General features: G+C 45.5%; 1 protein-coding gene across 5 annotated transcripts in view; it reads right to left on the bottom strand.

Moving 5' to 3' along the window:
- Dlg5l15 (discs large MAGUK scaffold protein 5 like 15) overlaps positions 1-16,577 on the bottom strand; it is an 88,735-nt gene extending 72,158 nt beyond the window's left edge. Inside the window, exons 1-6 of one of the 5 annotated variants that reach the window (XM_063278633.1) lie at positions 16,560-16,577; positions 12,847-13,006; positions 11,541-11,684; positions 10,740-10,906; positions 9,912-10,017; positions 9,516-9,788 (exon numbers count right to left, since the gene is read on the bottom strand). In XM_063278633.1, coding sequence (XP_063134703.1) covers positions 9,953-10,017; positions 10,740-10,906; positions 11,541-11,684; positions 12,847-12,857 — 387 coding nt within the window. In that variant the 5' untranslated portion in view covers positions 12,858-13,006; positions 16,560-16,577 and the 3' untranslated portion in view covers positions 9,516-9,788; positions 9,912-9,952. Of the gene's footprint in view, positions 1-9,515; positions 9,789-9,911; positions 10,018-10,739; positions 10,907-11,540; positions 11,685-12,846; positions 13,007-14,034; positions 14,278-16,559 lie in introns of those variants that run through there. The other 4 variants (XM_039098098.2, XM_063278630.1, XM_063278632.1 and 1 more) reach the window with 4 other exon arrangements.
- Between the last annotated feature and the right edge of the window lie 474 nt (positions 16,578-17,051).

The following is a 17,051-nucleotide window of genomic DNA, read 5'->3' on the forward strand; positions in this document are numbered from 1 at the left end:
CCAACAACAGTTTAGGTCCCTAGAAGCCACATGAACCTGGATGCAGTAGAGTCTGTCATCCAGAACTTCCCACAGGGAGACAGGAGCCTAAAGTGGACAGTCTCTAGGGTTAGGGGAAGGGCTAGCCTAGCATACACAGCCATGGACGAGAGGTAGAAGGTGAGGACCTGTGCTCAGGTTGTCCCTGACCTTTACACAAGCACATGAGCACCTCTACTCACAGAAACGCCATACAGACATAGGTGAGAAAAGAAATAAAACAAACAACATTGAAAATACAATATACTGGGGCTGGAGGGATGGCTCAGTGGTTAAGACCACTGACAGCTATCCCAGAGGATCTGAGTTCAATTCCCAAAAAACACGCTGTGTCTCAAAATCATTTCTAATCTCATCTACTACCTTCTACTGTCTGAAAACAGGGACAGTGTACTCATATGGATTAAATAAATAGGTTTTTTTAAATCCTTTTCTTTAAAAAAAAAAAAAACTCTTCTGTGACACACGATCATCGTGTGATTCCAGATGTCGCTAAGTCAGTAAAGTCCTATTGCTACATGGTCCACCAGTTGTGTTAGCCTTGGTAGTAGAATGGCACAGTTGAAGAGTTGCTGGTCACAGTGACCAGGCAGCCTAGAAAGCTAACCATGTGCAGAGAATGCTGTGCTGCGTCCTAGTCCTCTACCCACACTGCCCCTCATCCCTACCAATAGAGCAAAAAGAACAGATGAGGAATGTTCCAGGTCTCTTTCCTCTTTGATTGCCTTATTAACCTAGCCCCTGTGCTACATGTAACCTTGTCAAATCCTCTGTCCCATCCCTAAGCCCTCATACCTGTCAGATAAGACAGGGATCTTGCTTTGGGGGGAAGCTCTGGTCCCTCTCTGTCCTAAGAGGCTCTGAGCCATCGCTGAAACAGTCCTCTGAGGATTGAGGGAAGTCCATAGCCAGTGCTCTGACTTCCAGGAAGGTTCGAGGAAGGTGTTCCTCTTCTTGTGGTGCCTCTAGTAGGAGCAGCCCACACTTGGGCCCAGCTCCCACTGTCAGAAAAAGGCGGGTGGCTCTGGTCTTTGCACAGCTCTCCAGCTGAATGAACAATGCATCTCTCCTCTCTCTCTCTTGCAGGAAGTCTCCAGTCTCTGGTGCAGGTGCTGTTCCCAAGACAAAAGAAAGGAAAGTGCAAAGTGACGGTTCCCAGGATCCTTTTTAAAAAATGTCTGTATTGTCTTCATTAATGTTTCTGTTTAATTTTTTATTCCATGTGTATTGATCTCATTGTAGGGGTGTGCATTCCAAAGCATGAGTGTTGAAGGTAGAGGAAAAAGCATGGGAGTCACTTTATCCTACCGTGTGGGGTCCCAGGCTCTGAACCAGATCGTTGAGCTCGGCTACAAAGAGCTTTCAAGCTGAATTTCCTGCTGGCTCTGATTTCAGGGAGAGGATCTCATAGAGCCCAGACTGGCCAGTAAACTACTGATCATCCTGCCTCAAGCATTGCCATCTAGTTCATGAAAGGGTTGAGTTATTGACACGAAGAACTGGAGATGGGCAGAGGCGCATGACTGAGGCCATCTCTGCTCCATGGCATGCCTTTGGGGACTGATAGTTTTCATCACTGAGGTGTCATTTGACTGCACAGGTCCTCTAGAGAGATGGAGTCTCTTTTGCCAGAGCATCAGGCTCTCAAGAGAGGCCTTGAAGGTGGAGGTCTGGAGGCCAGGCCTGCATTCCTCTTCAGAAGCTGCATTGCTCACTCTGGACAGTGCTATAGCACAGGATCACATATCCAGTTCCACCCTGAGACCTGCTGATAAAGAATGTCCATCCTGGGACTAAACTCACGCTGCCATGTAGGGCTACATTCTTCCTTTAAAACAGAAGGATATGCGGTGGTGGTGGCACAGACCTTTGATCCTAACACTTTGGTGGCAGAGGCAGACAGATCTCTGTGAATTCTAGGCCAGCTTCCTCTACAGAGCCAGTTCCAGATCAGCTACACAAAAGAAACCCTGTCTCCAAGATTAAAACAGAGAAAGAGAAAGAAAGAAAGAAAGAAAGAAAGAAAGAAAGAAAGAAAGAAAGAAAGAAAGAAAGAGAAAGGATGGAAGGAAGGAAGGAAGAAAGAGAAAGAAAGAAAGAAAGAAAGAAAGAAAGAAAGAAAGAAAGAAAGAAAGAAAGAAAGAAAGAAAGACATCACTGCCACTGGGCGGCTGAAGGCTCTTGCTGCCTTCGGTTTGTTGTCCTATTAACCTGGTAGCTTCATTTCTTGAGAAGCTTGGGCGGATGAGGTGTAGAGGAACAAGGTCCAGCTGAGAGGAGGGATCTAGAGTGTTCCGTGGTTGGCAAACAGGCTCTGAGATCTGGCCTGTGCACTCAGGCCAGTGTGCTTGTTTGTCTTAGCTCCAGGCTCAAGAGGCTTGAATTGACCCAGGATCAGAATACCACAAGTGGCCTGTGTTTTCCGAGCTTTCTCATGGTTGCAAGCTCTGGGCAGACTCACGTGGACTTTTCCATCATTCCCTGAGCTCTAGGTGACTCGGATGAATCATGGAGAGATCTCTAAACCTATGCCAGCACAGTAGTGACATCATGGCAGTATCCTGTAGGGTTCCAGGACTGGATCTTTTTTTTTCCTTTCTCTGCTGATATAAGGAATAAGACATCCTATAAAACAGCGCCAAGCCTTCCTAGAGCTGAAGCCCAGAACACACAAGACTTCCCCAGGGATAGGCCCATCTTAGAAGGTGTGGGATGTTTTGTGGCTTAGGTTGTTTCACGGTGAGTGAGAAGTGACTAATACGCACACATGTAGCTGCTTGGGAGCTGGAGAGGCCATAGGACCCCCTAGATCTGATTCTGCAGATGACTGTGAACATCCATGTGGGTGCTGGGATCTGAACTCTGGTCCTCAATCACTGAGCCATCCCACTGGCCCCTGGCTGTCCCTTTTTAGAATGTTTCTGTATTTCCTCCTACTTGATGCCTTGATACTAGCTCCTAGTCCAAGGGCCTACATACCAGATGAATTCTATAAATGTCTTATAAACACTAAGTATCCTGTGAAGGTTACTATCACCCTGTGCCTAACAGGAAGGCTGAGGAATCCAGTCTGCAGCAAATAGAAGGCCGGGTGCTTTTCCTGACATTCAGCATGAAGGGCCAGGCCTGCTTTTCATTGCAGGGTCCTGGTTATGCTATGGGTCTTCCTGGTGCAGCAGTCGTATCCTATGACAAACAATGTGGCTGGTGCAGGAGGAATAGTGGTCGAGTCATGGTGCCTGCAATATGAAAAAGGTGATGAAGTCCTTTACTCCCAGAACCACAGGAAGTGGGTGAGGTGGAGGGCAAGTAGGGAGACAGCTGAATCCTGAAGGACACTGTTGGGACCTTTGCCAGGTGCCTCTGTGACATCCAGGCTTGGACACAGGGATGAATCTGGGTAGTCTAGCATCAGCATATGTCAGTCTCCATGGTCTACGGCCCCTGCACCTCCTCACTGCTCCTCTTGCTTTGGAGACCTCAATTTTGCCAAGCCTTTTCTTCAGGACCATCCCCTGAATCATCCAGGTGGCTCCTAAGAGACAGGCACTGACAGTAGACATTTGGTATGGATCACAGGCGAAATTGTCATGGGGCTTTTGCCATCCTACCCAGAATGCTGTGAAAGGCCCCACTTTGGTGGTGTTCACTTCTGGAATGCCCTGTGTGATAGTTTCAGCTGTGAATAACAAGGCTAGCAGTTTCTACTGCTGCCCACACAGGCCTCCAGCAACCTGAAAGCTGCAGTGCTCACCTAGAAGGGAAGCACATTCAGGACAGGGAGAGCCCTGAGGAGCTCAGTCAGCTTCCTGGTCATCCCTGCAGTGACACCTCACCCCTGCAGTGTGTGGTCATCCCTGCAGTGACACCTCACCCCTGCAGCGTGTGGTCATCCCCACAGTGATGCCTCACCCCTGCAGTGTGTGGTCATCCCCGCAGTGATGCCTCACCCCTGCAGTGTGTGGTCATCCCCGCAGTGATGCCTCACCCCTGCAGTGTGTGGTCATCCCTGCAGTGACACCTCACCCCTGCAGTGTGTGGTCATCCCTGCAGTGTGTGGTCATCCGAGCAGTGATGCCTCACCCCTGCAGAGTGTGGTCACCCCTGCAGTGTGTGGTCACCCCTGCAGTGATGCCTCACCCCTGCAGTGTGTGGTCATCCCTGCAGTGATACCTCACCCCTGCAATGTGTGGTCATCCACCCCTGCAGTGTGTAGTCATCCCTGCTGTGACACCTCACCCCTGTAGTGTGTGGTCATCCCTGCAGTGACACCTCACCCCTGCAGTGCAGGCCTTTGTTCCTGTGGCCTTCAGGTTCCGGATTATCTGTTAAACTCAGTTTATAATCAGAATGTTTTATTTTCAGCCTCTGCCTGGACTGTACCCCAAGAAGAGTAGCGGGGGTCCAAGGGTTTCTGGGGCATCACTTGGTGACCAAGCCTTAATGAAGGGATTCCCACATCACCCTGCAGGCAGATTCCCATTGTTATCCCTAGTCCATTTAAGCTGCTGCTGAAGATGCCTAGAAGGCATAGCCACAGCGACCCCGTGTGTTCAGAGGTGATGTTTTCGTTCAGGAACCTGATTCTGAGTCTCCTAACCCAGCAGGCAGTCCCTGCATCAGGCTGGAGTTTTGAGTTTCTGTGTTGTCCTGATAACACCTGCTGTGTTCTCCTGGGGCAGAATGGATCTCAGAAGGTCTGGGCCAGTCTCACTGGTTGAGAATTCTTGCAAAGCCTCATCTCCAATTCCTGAGTGAAGGTGTAGGGTAGGAGAACGCCTGGATTTGAAATTCAGTGTTTTCAGACTTCAGGATTGGATGAGAGGTACTGAGTGTGTGCATGTGTCCATGTGTCTGTATGCATGCACATGCAGGCCAGGGATGGACACCAGCAACCTTCCTCAGACACCCTATGCCTCTCACACAAACAAGCTCTCACACAGAAGCTGTGCCTCACAGATGAGGCTGCTCAGACTTAGAGTCCCAGAGATTGTTCTGCTGCTGTGCTTCAAAACTTTGAATGTGAGTGTGTGTGTGTGTGTGTGTGTGTGTGTGTGTGTGAGAGAGAGAGAGAGAGAGAGAGAGAGAGAGAGAGAGATACACACACACAGTGGGGGGAGAGAGAGGGAGAGAGGGAGAGAGGGAGAGAGAGAGAGAGAGAGAGAAAGAGAGAGAGAGAGAGAGAGACGGAGAGAGAGACAGAGAGAGATTCTAACAGCCTGTACAAACATGCATGCACATATGGATGCCAGAATGAAATATCAGGTATCTTCCTTTTGGAACTGGGTCTTAATCAACTATCAGCTCTCTATACCTTAATATCTAGCAGGAGTCCCAGCGTGAGCATTGCCAGAGCAGACACATGCTTGGCTGTCAGGCAGGCAAGAGGCAGAGATCTTGTTCTGTTCTTCATGGTTAATGCTCTTAGTGCCCTTAAGGGCCTGGCAGACAGCTGCCTGGAGACGGCTGGATCTGATGCTGGCCTAGACATCCAGGGCTATTGATGATGGATGCCCAAAGTGGCCCTCATTCTTGGCAAACTTCTCTCTTCTAGTCTGAATATGCTTGAGTGTCTAATGCAAGGACTGGGTTTTAGTTTTCCTCTTCCATCCTGCTGCCTCCTTATTTTCTTCAGCAGGTCACCTGCCCTAGTGATGAAAGAGAAGTGTGTGAACCACAGCACCACCCTCCCATGCTTCTGCTTGCTGGTCTGTGGTATCTGTTGATGGAGAACCGTTCCTGTGGCGGTCCTGTTGCTGTTTGTGAGTTTTGAGGATTTACGCCAGTGTAGTAATGTGCATAGTCATCCTGGGAAACACCACAGGAAGTTGGTCGCCAGGTTTCAGCACACAGAAGCACAGGCCAGAAGGAGGTCCAGTAGATGTGCTGTTAGTTTCCTGTGTCTGATGCATGATTGTCCCTTGCTTAATAAAATGTATACACAAAACTCTTTAAGTGTCCCACTGACCTCTGAGAAAGAACATCAGTGGAAAGATGACTTTGACCTCTTAACTCTCTGTTCCTGTCCTCATAACAGGTTTCTGTAGCAGCCAAAGTAGAGAAGCCTCCTGAGGGAAGGAAGTCCAGAACCTGGGATCAACTCAAGGCCTGGGGGGTGGGGTGGGGAGGAGGACCTTTTGTTGTGGGAATGAGCATGGATCAAGAATGTAGCCCCAGTGTTTCTGGGGAACTAAGCTCCAGAAAATCTTGCCAATTCACAGAACTGGGTCATGTGGGAGCCTACACTGTTTCAAAAGGAGAGCAGGTTGCTTTCTCCTGGAAGAAGCACTTGGGGGTTGACTGTCACTTCTGAACCTTCTGTTCTAAGTGACTTCTCAGAAGGGGCACTTTGCTCTAACTCCTCCTTGGGACCCACCCAGCACTGGGGCTGGAGGATCCTCTGGTGTTGCAGCTCTGAACTGGGAGGGGGAGCTCTCACCCTGACATGGAGAAGCCTGTTTTCACAGCTGATCTAGATCTGAGGAACAGGTGCTTTTAGAGAAGCATGTGAAAGCATCTCCTGCAGGACAGCTCACTCTGCAGGGAAAGTCACACAGGATAGGGAATATTGGCTTCCCAACTTCCCCAGGCCGTTAAAACCAGGGAGGATTGTTGAATTTGTTCATTGTCTATTGTTATATCCCCCTTTTCATTTCTAGTTTTGTCAATTTAGGTATTGTCTCTCTGGTGTGCAGTTTGTTTGAGAAGGAGTTATCTGTCTGGTGGATCTCCTCAAAAAGAAAAAGAAAAAAAAGAAACAAAAACAAAACAAGCAAGCAAACAAACAAACAAAAAAACCAACACACAGCTCTTGGTTCCCTTGACTCTTTGTATTTTTCTCTTTGTTTGTAATTGATTGATTTGATTTGAGCCTTGAATTAATTTCCTGCCATCAAATCCGACGTGACACTGTATAAGATGAGGCGTGGTAACAGCAGCATGGAATAAATGAAGCTTATGCTGCTCTCTGTAGTGGTGATGACATCACAATCTCACTGCAAACCATGCACAGCCTGGTTAAGGCTGGATTAAAGTAGCCCACCATTTCAGTGCTCCCTGCAAGGTGCTGTAGAACTAGAGTTTCATAAAGGTTACTCATTGTCAGAGCCCGAATGTGCAGAACTAGAGTTTCATAAAGGTTGCTCATTGTCAGAGTCCGATGTGCAGGGCCGGACGTGCCTGAGGGAGAGCCAGAGATAGGACTTGCCAAACCAGCTATCAGCCCCAAGGACACTGACCATCCTTCCTTCCCCAAGGACACCCTCCCCTTCCTTCACCCCCCTGAGTGAGATGAGCCACCCTACCTGCCTGCCGAGCTGCTAGATAACACATACTCCTTGCTGATGTCATTTCGAGCCGAAAGTAACCGTGCACCTTTTGAATTGACCAATCATGTGTAACTGCGCGAATGCCCCTTATCTCCCCTATAAAAACCCCCGAGTTTGGAAGCTCCGGGTCGATTCCTCTGTCTCCTGTGTGAGATACATGTCGACCCAGGATCCCGCTAAGACCCGGGATCTCGTTAATAAAAGCTACCTCTTGCTGTTACATCAAGAATGGCTACTCGTGATTTCTGGGGGCACCCCACCCCGCGATCGGAGTGAGAGACGCGGCTCCCCGTATAGGGGTACGCTCTTTCAGTGCCATGGGACAGTAGCAACATGAGTCTGCATGCACCTCGACAGTTTTCACTAGGGACTACACACACACACACTGTACAGACATGGTGCACATTCTTTGCACACGAAGAAGAAAGTGAGCAGTAATGAAAACACACCAATAATGGAATTGATGGAGGGAGCTGTGGGGAAGCTGGGGCTTAGAGTTACTGAAAGGCCCTATGCAGGCTCCCATTTTGTTGGAGGAGAAACTTCACGTGCAATGTGGTTCTTTATTTTTTTTTCTCTAAAGCACAGAGGGCTAGGGTGGAACATAGGGCTTTGAGCATGTTCAGCAAGTACAGTCACACTGAATTAAATACTAGGGCTGGAACCCTATTAATCTTCTACAAAATTACAGAGCAGCCTGGATGAAGACTCTCAGCTGAAAAGGTGGACATCTCAAGACAGGCACTGGACAATGTCTGACAGACTTGACTGGAGACTGGAAATGTTTTGCTATCTCATAGGAAAAGAAGGCCCCTCATACCACACTGTACTCTAAGGACAGTTTATTCAGGTTAGGATGGCATGAACTATTGTCTCATGTCACAGATGTCAGCACAAAGTATCCAAGGTATTGTATGCCAATGGTAGCATTAACAGAACAAAGTGCACAGTGTCCTGAAGACATAAATCATGAGTTTGTGTAGCAAGACCCAAGCCTCTTCCAGGTTCTTAGATAGTAACTGAGAACCTCAAATACGGTAGTAATGTGATAGTGTGGTGTGAATCTAGTTACAACTAGCTTCTATTTTGACACAGATGACACTTTTTGTGTCATGGTCAGCTTATAATGAATGACTAGACCTAAGCATGAGAATAACCAAATACTACATTGCTTCTCTAGCTGCTGAGCTTTTAAAAGCCCTGGGGTGACAGCAAGCTTTTGTGGACATTCTGGATTGGTCCTTCTGTACTTTAACTCTCTGAGTCACCTCCACTCTCAGTAAGTTAGTTCAATTCCATAAATTGGAAATCAGTCACCTGGAAAAAATACATTCTCAATACGATCACAGATTAGCCATGGAAAAACTGTAGCTTGAACTGTTCCACCTAGGTTCTGGGCTTGCACAGGCCTGCTCTCCAAAAGAAACCTGTGTTCACAGTTGCAGGCTACATTCACTATGGATGCTCTTGAGCTTCTTCCCTAAACTTCTCAGGTAAAAATAATTTTCTTGCTAACAATCAAAAAACCCATTATGCCAATCTGGCCTACAGGAAGCTAGTTTCTATTCTGTATTTTATCAAATGTGCATAATTCATATGGTCATCATTGATAATAGGTGAAAGATCTGCTCTAATATGGACACTAAGTGATGCTGGAGGATGATCCTGACCCACAATGAGCAGTGGGAACACCAGAGCCCTGTAGGGATGCCTGGCAACCTAACACATTGAGTACGCACGGCTCAGTAAGTTCCCTGTGAGTACACATCTCCTGAGATCTCTCTATTTAATTGTAGGTGATCCTGTCCACCTAATACAGCACCTCATGTGGAATAACAAAAGCCACCTGCAGGAGCTGTGGTGATGACTCACAGGTTAGAGCATCTGTGCTCTCTCAGAAGAACCACATGGACCCTAACAATTGGGTAAAGCATGTCAGTGATTACATCATAAAGGGTGTGTCAGAGAAACAGCCACATTATCCTCACAAAAGACACTGTCACACTGGGTACCCATTGGTGACTTTGAATTCACTTATTAGCTCAGGCTCCATGGAACATGCAGAGATCCATCTATAGCTGTCAGTTCTAAGCCCACAGGAGGGGACAGAACCCTTGAGTAAGAATGATGGTCTTAAGAGTCAAGAGATAGAATTCAATTTTTATTCATAACAAATACATTTTTACAACAAAACAGGATTAAAATGAATAAATAAAAATATGTAAAAATATTTGAAAGTGAAAAATAGTAACAAGAACATATAAATATGAAACAACAAAAAGAAAACTTCAATTAAAATCATAACAAAAATATTTCTAAACAGCATATTCTTAACATTTAGAAGCACAGATGTATTGCTGTTTCTCCTCTAGCACACATAATGAAAGGCAGTCCCCCAAGTTGTCTCTCAAGTGGTGTTTTCTGAAGAAGAAAGTGAGTAAGACCTCAATCAGTCAGACTGGCTTAGTGTTACATAAATTTAGGGTCTATAAGAAATGACAAATTAACTCTGAGGAAGAATACTCATCCAAAAAATGTTGTTACCGTTCAGGATGTTTGTCATCAGGGACTCCTGAGAAAGCAACTTATTCCTCAGGAAGCTCTCTTACTGGTGTGTGTCCAATTCCAGCTCTCTTGCACTTTCTGAGACCTGGGAGAGGAAGGCAGTTTTTCAGACACTGATTTGGTGGGGAAATGCAAGCCAGCTGTCAGAATGCTGCCTTCTACCACCTCAGTTCTATTGGACAGTCAACATGGACCTTTTAACTGATATCATTGTTGCTAAATCTGTGGGCAGGGCAAAATCTCCAGAGAGCCTCACAGTAATGTGGGCTGCCAATATGGGACCCAGACTTATACCAGTGCAAACCAAGAACAGGGCAATGGAAGGAACCTCATTGGGTTGCAGGAAGAAAGGAGATGTCCATATGTCACCAAGGTTAAAGCCAATGACAAGTACTAATTTGACATTTGCACTTGGTTCTTATCCCGGAAAGGTGCTTCCTACACAAGAAGTCACATGACCACAGAGTGTCATTTGTCAAAGAACCAAGAACTTGTTCAAAACTCTACATAGCATCCAATCTATCACGTGGATGGATATGCAATAATGTGATATGTTATTGATCTGTCACCATTTCTATAATGCAGCTTCAAAAAGAGCAGCAAAATATACTTGCAAAATTATTCAGTTTCTGAAAAGTGGTTAACTTCCGAGAATACTTGTGCATAGGCAGAGCAATGAACAATTCCATTACATGAGGTGATTGCTGGTTGGGAGTGTAAATTAGAAAGGTGGTAGGAGAAAGCAAAGATGTATCAAATTGGCAAATTTTATCAGATATTGTTAAGCTAACAGCTGCTCGTCCGTACCTGATGATGGTGGGTCTGGACGTTGCTGGTCTTTATCTTTCTTGTTGAAGTCAACCAAATATTTCTGGTTCAGTGCACTATCAAGATGTACCTCCTTGCTCTCCTGCTTCAGTGGGACCAACTTTTTCCTACATGTGTTCTCCATCAGGAGCTGGCTGAGCAGGTTTCTGGAAATACAGTCTGCATAGTAAGATCATGCTGCCCCTTTCTCCCATCCCTACTCCCGAGTGCCACTAACACTACCAGGTCCCAGATACCCATGAAGACTTAATAGAATACATCTCAATACATATAATGCTGCTGCACAAACCACAAAGAGTTAATTCCGGGAAGAATAAATTCTTTGCTTGGCCGGAGCACCAATTAGTGTCCACATCTCTCAAAAAGAACATGGATCTACAACTATCCATGAAAGCCCAATGCATGGGGGCTACATCAATTAGGAGTGGGCAAACACCCTCAAAAGAGGTCAGTAGAACCAAGGGAAGGTCATGCTAACCATGTGGTCCACGCACTGAGTGTTGTAAAACCTGGTGTGACCCCAGAGATCCAGGTCAGCCTAATAACCTTCTGATGACCTCAATCAGTACTGTTCTATCTAGAGCCTTCTGAAGATGCCTAGACAATCCTGGGATGAGTAACAGTCTTTTATGGAACTGAAAACTGAGTCCTAATGACCCTGGCACACTGATGTGTAAACAGCACAAGAGATAGAACCAGAGCTGAAGACCGTCCAATCCAGAACAAAGAAAGTCAGAAATGGCCATTCCACAGGTGATAGCCTTTCTGACCAGGACTTACCTAGAGAAGGTAATCTCCTTCTTCAGCTTATGGTTGTTCTCATGGATCTCACTGTTCTCCATCTCTAAGTTGTGCAGAATTGACATGACTGCCTCCTCCATTCTCTCCAGGTCTTCATAATATGGATTTGCCCTGAAGTGTGGCCTGGCCCCAAATGATAGAATACAATGAACATCAGCATTTAGAAATATATGAACTCAGGGTGGGTCCTGTACTACCCCAGTCCTGGAAGGACACCTTCTGAATTCTACATATTGGATCTTCTTCAGCTTCAGAAACGTGTTTTTCTGCGTCCAGGACACCAGAATCTCAGCATCCAGATGGAGGGTTCCCTGGCTCCCTTTGTTCAATCAAGAGGAAATCTGCAGTCAAGCCAGTTGAGCTATCAAGGGCCTAGGCCACACCTCTCCATGCTCCCCCAAACCCAACACACCCAGAATCCTGTGATTTCTTTTTTCCTGTCCTGATAACAGACCATATATCAACCCAAAATTATAATCTGCACAAGGAATACAAATGTACAGACAAACGTGGCCACATAGGCAAAGAACTGTGCTGTTGACAGTGGGGCTCCCAGAACAAAGCATTCACATGACCATGAAAGTGTTACAGGTAAATATTCAGGCTAAGACATAGACCCCTAGATTCCAAGTGTGGAGGGAAATATAAACATATAAAAGTTGTGCATATGCATTTGGATGTATGCACACACAGACTCACAGACTGAGACACACCCACAAATAAAAGAGAAATGTAAACAGAGTCAGAGAAAGAGAAAGACAAATATGGAAACAGAGAGCACTGTGAGAACCAGGAGAAATGCATGCACCATTGCTGTCTCAGAGGGCAAGACACACAGACAATAACAAACAGGCCTGAGCCTGAGAACTTCTAGTCAAGCATTGAGATGAACAGTTTAGGACCAGGACCCTCAGGCTGCTGCCTGGATCTTCCAGCACTCAGTCACCTGCCTAGCACGTACAGAGACTCATCATAAACTCACTGCAATTACAATCTTGCAAAGCCACCAGCTGTCAAGGGCTTTGCAAATGCACACTGGGAACTCACTCTCCCTGACTTTATCCCTGAAAATCCTGCTTTTCAATAAATGGAGGCAGATGAGTCCATTGTCCATCTCGCTCCTCAGGAAGGGTCAGGTTCTGAATCTCCTCTATATGGGAGGTGAGGTTTAGCACATGGTGGTTAGGGAGGCACAGCTTTCTAGAACCCAAAACCTTAATAGGATGAGATGAAGGTGACCTTGCAGACCCAGGAATGAAACAAGAACGTTTGGAGCAATTCATACCTGTTTTTCATAGATCTCTCTGTCAGAAACCTCAGGCGATCTCTCAGGTCATTTCTCTCCTCGGTAATGAGCTGCAGCTCTTTAATCAGCCTCTCCTTTTCCTTCTTGGCCTGCTTCTCGCTTAGGGCAGTTTCAGGGGATGATGTTTCTCTCCCAGCATCTGTAGGTAGAAGAGCACAAGTGAAAATGCATGGGGAGAATGCATAGAGTGTACATAGACCACAGTGAGGCCTAAATAGAACAAGCCTAGAACCCAGTGTCATTGCTAGGCAATTGGCCTATGCTTAAGAGACCTCCTCAGGGGATCTCAGTTCTCCCACTACTCTATAGAGACCAAGAGATGTAAGCAGCCAGGTGTTCCCTATGCTGGATATCACGTGCTTACATGTACCACGGAGATGGCTTCTCCAGGATTATTATCAGCTGAACAGGGTACAGCTTTATTTCAGGACCCTCACTGCTGTGGTTTCAGAACTCACCATAAATTCACCATCCACAAAACTTGAGTGATTGGAGACACTCAGATGTCTTACCCTGATACTCTAGGCCAACAACTTTGGATTTAAAACACATTTCCAGGAAGGACATGTTCAACAGATTTATCAAATCCCGCATATGAAATAACAAATGCCCCAGAAGTTCCAATAGGTTACAGGCTGAATCTTGGTCCACATGTTCCAAACAGTTTTGGTATTTTAGAAAAATGTGTGTAACACACAACCTCTAATATATAAAGCTAATGATGACCCTGCCAGTTAGAAGAAATCAGAGGAGGTCTAAGAACATAAGGTTATTGCCTGGAGCACAATTCTCTCCCTGTTACTCTGTCAGATATCCACTGTGTTTAAAGAAGCAATGATAGTGAAATACATTGCTGCCCTGTCTAAACTCAGAAAAGGTGGACCCTCCATGACTCCTCATGGTGTTATTATATCAATGTAACATAACAAATGCACTGTAAAAGGAAAGGCCAGAAATTCACAGGATAATAGGATTGGCCTTACCATATTCTCCCTGTGGGGATGGGGAAACTAAAGTTCTGAAATCCTGACTTTCAGGAATTGTGATATTCATGGAAATTCAATTCCTTTTCAGATGTTCCAGTTGTTGTGGGCCATTGCTAGAAAGGTCAGCTTAACCCTGCAGCCACCCTGACAGGAAGCTCAAAATACACTGCCCAGAACTTACTCCACATTCCCCAGAAGCGCTGTCTTTGTCCATCATTACTTTGAGACGAAAGGCTAGATTCCTTCACCCTAGTCTCTCCACAATCGACGTTCCCCCTCCCAAAACGCTTGCGAAGACGGGAAAACATGTCTTAGCTTGTAACTGCCAGACTCAGACTGAGAGAAACTAGGGCACTGGTTGTCACTACAACACTGGTGACATCACAGAGGATGCCAGAACTCTCTAGGAGACAATAGAATGTCCAAGAAGGGACAGCTGATGTCATGGGGAGCAGACTTTGCCTCCCTGCTAATGATCTCCCTGTATTGAGCATAGGCAGAGGTGCCCTTTCCAGGAGACTTTCCTGGGACAGAGTCACTGAGCATCTCCTGCTTCCAAAGCCAAATTTTCCTCAAGGCTTGATTATAAAAAACCTTAGTAATTCCTATGCATCTAAATGAATGTTTCCTTCCATATCTTGCCCTAAAAATGTCTCATCCTAACTCAAATTGTCCTCATTCACTATTGTTAGCCATTAAAAATTCCTGAGATTTCACACCAATTTGAATATGCAGTCAAAATTTCTCTTGTCTCATTATGTACAGGTGCTTTAAATCACATCAAGAAATAGTCTGCATGGTAGGTTACAACATGGGTGTGTGTTAGGGGAACACTCATGAAGTCATGTGCTTAGCAATGGACAATTGCCAGAATATTCCTTAGGAGAAAGAGTTGACGTCTTTAAGGTGCTAGGAAAAGTGTGGAGACCAGTTGGCAGAGGAAAGTGAAATATTGGAGCCACCAATGAAGGGAACCTCATGCTGCTTGTGGGGTTCTCCTCTCTGCACCAATGTCGCCAAAGGAGCACTGCTCACAGGCCTGAGTAAGATATCTCATGAGCTTCTACCAGAAAAATAAAATAGTCAAGAGATATAGGGGGTGCAGATAAACGTCTAAAATAAGGCTATAAACATCATTAAGTGGATAGAGCAAGGTCCCAGCACCTGAACTCTGGGAAATGGCCACCACACCAAACACAAAAGCATCTATCATAGTGAAAAATGAATACTTTATAGAATGCACACACTAACACTGATTGATCACATCCATAGTTCAAATTTTGGGGGCAAATTCATGGCCCTAACTATCTTTCTCTCAATTTATATAGCAAAAAATAAGAAAGACAGAGAAAAGAAAAAGTCAAAACAAAATCTCAAGCTTCTCATATGAGGACTGCAGGAAGTGTTATCTGGTGGTCAGTTCTGATTAGACATTTTAGATAAAACAGTGCACAGTGACCCTTGATGTGATGGGCCCTATATAAAGCTTTTTGCAATATTGGAATTTTAACAAACCTCATCCAGAACGTACAGAAGAGGTAAGGATGTGATTACCATGTCCTTGCTCTCTATCAGGTTATTTTTCTGTGTCCTTGATTGTCAGGCATAGAACAGCAACAATCTGAAATAGCTGGTAGACATGGGAAATCGTGGCTAAAACTATAGTTGTGGGTTACACACCTCAACTGTCAAAGGCTAATGCTGTCCTCACAGTCCTTGGAGGCCACTCTTGTCAGACTATCTATTGGAAAGTGGAAGCAGGTTTATCTGAGCTCAAAGTGAACCTGGCCTGCCAGGGAGAGGGCAACTTGTGATACTTGAGACCCTGTCTAAAACCAGCACAGAAACCCACCCTTCATTCAAAGCATCATCCACCAATTCGCGATTATCTACCATTCTCTCCCTACCAGTCGTTCAGTTTGGAATGGTAGAAAAAAAACTGGGACTGATCTTTCTATTCTAAGGACCTTGAACTCTCTTTCCTTAGGTTCACCTTAAGAGTGCATACAAATGGATATCATCATCTGAACATCGTAGTATTATCTACTCTGTATATGTAGCATAACACTGTGCCTATGACAATCTCAAGCTTCCTTGAGTGTTGTTGCCCCAGCAAGAAGTGTGATGTACTGAGGCCAATACACAGGGATCCTTTCAAGGGGTTAGAAGGAAGCCATCAGAGACACTCCACTTCTTTGTCCTTAGATTAAATCAAGTTGACACAATGTGAACCTGGTGGGCTATTTGACCATGCATCTTTCTCACAACCCCACCTTTCTGAGTTCAGTCCATGGCAGAATTCATTGCCCACCATCGTAGATATTTCTTTGTATATTTCCACAAGAGCCAGGTTTCTTTTTTTTTTTAAATAGAATTAGTTGTAGTCAATCAGCTGCTGCTGTATGTGAGAAATGATTAGTATCTATTGTAACTTACCACACTGTGTTTGTGTATACAAGTACATTATTGGAAATCCAGCATTACTGAGGAATTGGAAACCAGTGCTGTGGCCTTGCCTTTCTGTGCCTCGTCCTGGCTCACAGGCAGCAGGGGGCAGACCTTGAGTTCCTCTTCAGGGACAGAGTGATGGTGAATGGGCACTGAGCAGGCAGAGAAACACAGCTGAGGCAGCTCCTTTCAGGTATCAAACACATCATCTCCTTCCCATCTTAAGGGCTACTGCTGAAGTCTTGCCCCCATACCTACCTTAATAGCAGCAAATTTGTTACACAGCAGCCAGCTCTTTCCTATTGTTCTGTAATACGCCTCCACATCATGGATGCCAACAAACAAACTAACAAAAGAAAAAAAAAAACCTGACACTGAACTGTGTGGTGCTGGTCACATACCCTGTTATGTTCTGTATGTTATGAGGTTTGTTAATCTTAACAAGTTCCCCAACTATGAGCTTCGCATAGGACCCATTAGATTCAAGGAAAATAGGAACAATTATGTGTAAAATGACCCGAGTCAGGGCCCATAGACAGCAGCATTTCCAGCACTTGTGCTTTAGCCCATGTGGATTTTGCAATGAGCTGGGCCTAGCAATGTCCAGGACACAGTTGTGAGCTGTTGCTCTGGTTGAACTGTATTGGTGTGTGCATTCAATAAACTACACCTATTTAAATGAATTCAGTGTTCCTGTGGTTTGAGTCCAGACCTCTTGACACCAAATCTTCCCTTCAGCAGCACTTAGGA

The sequence above is a fragment of the Rattus norvegicus genome, chromosome 19 (assembly GCF_036323735.1).
Source record: "Rattus norvegicus strain BN/NHsdMcwi chromosome 19, GRCr8, whole genome shotgun sequence".
NCBI classification, from domain to species: Eukaryota; Metazoa; Chordata; class Mammalia; order Rodentia; family Muridae; genus Rattus; species Rattus norvegicus.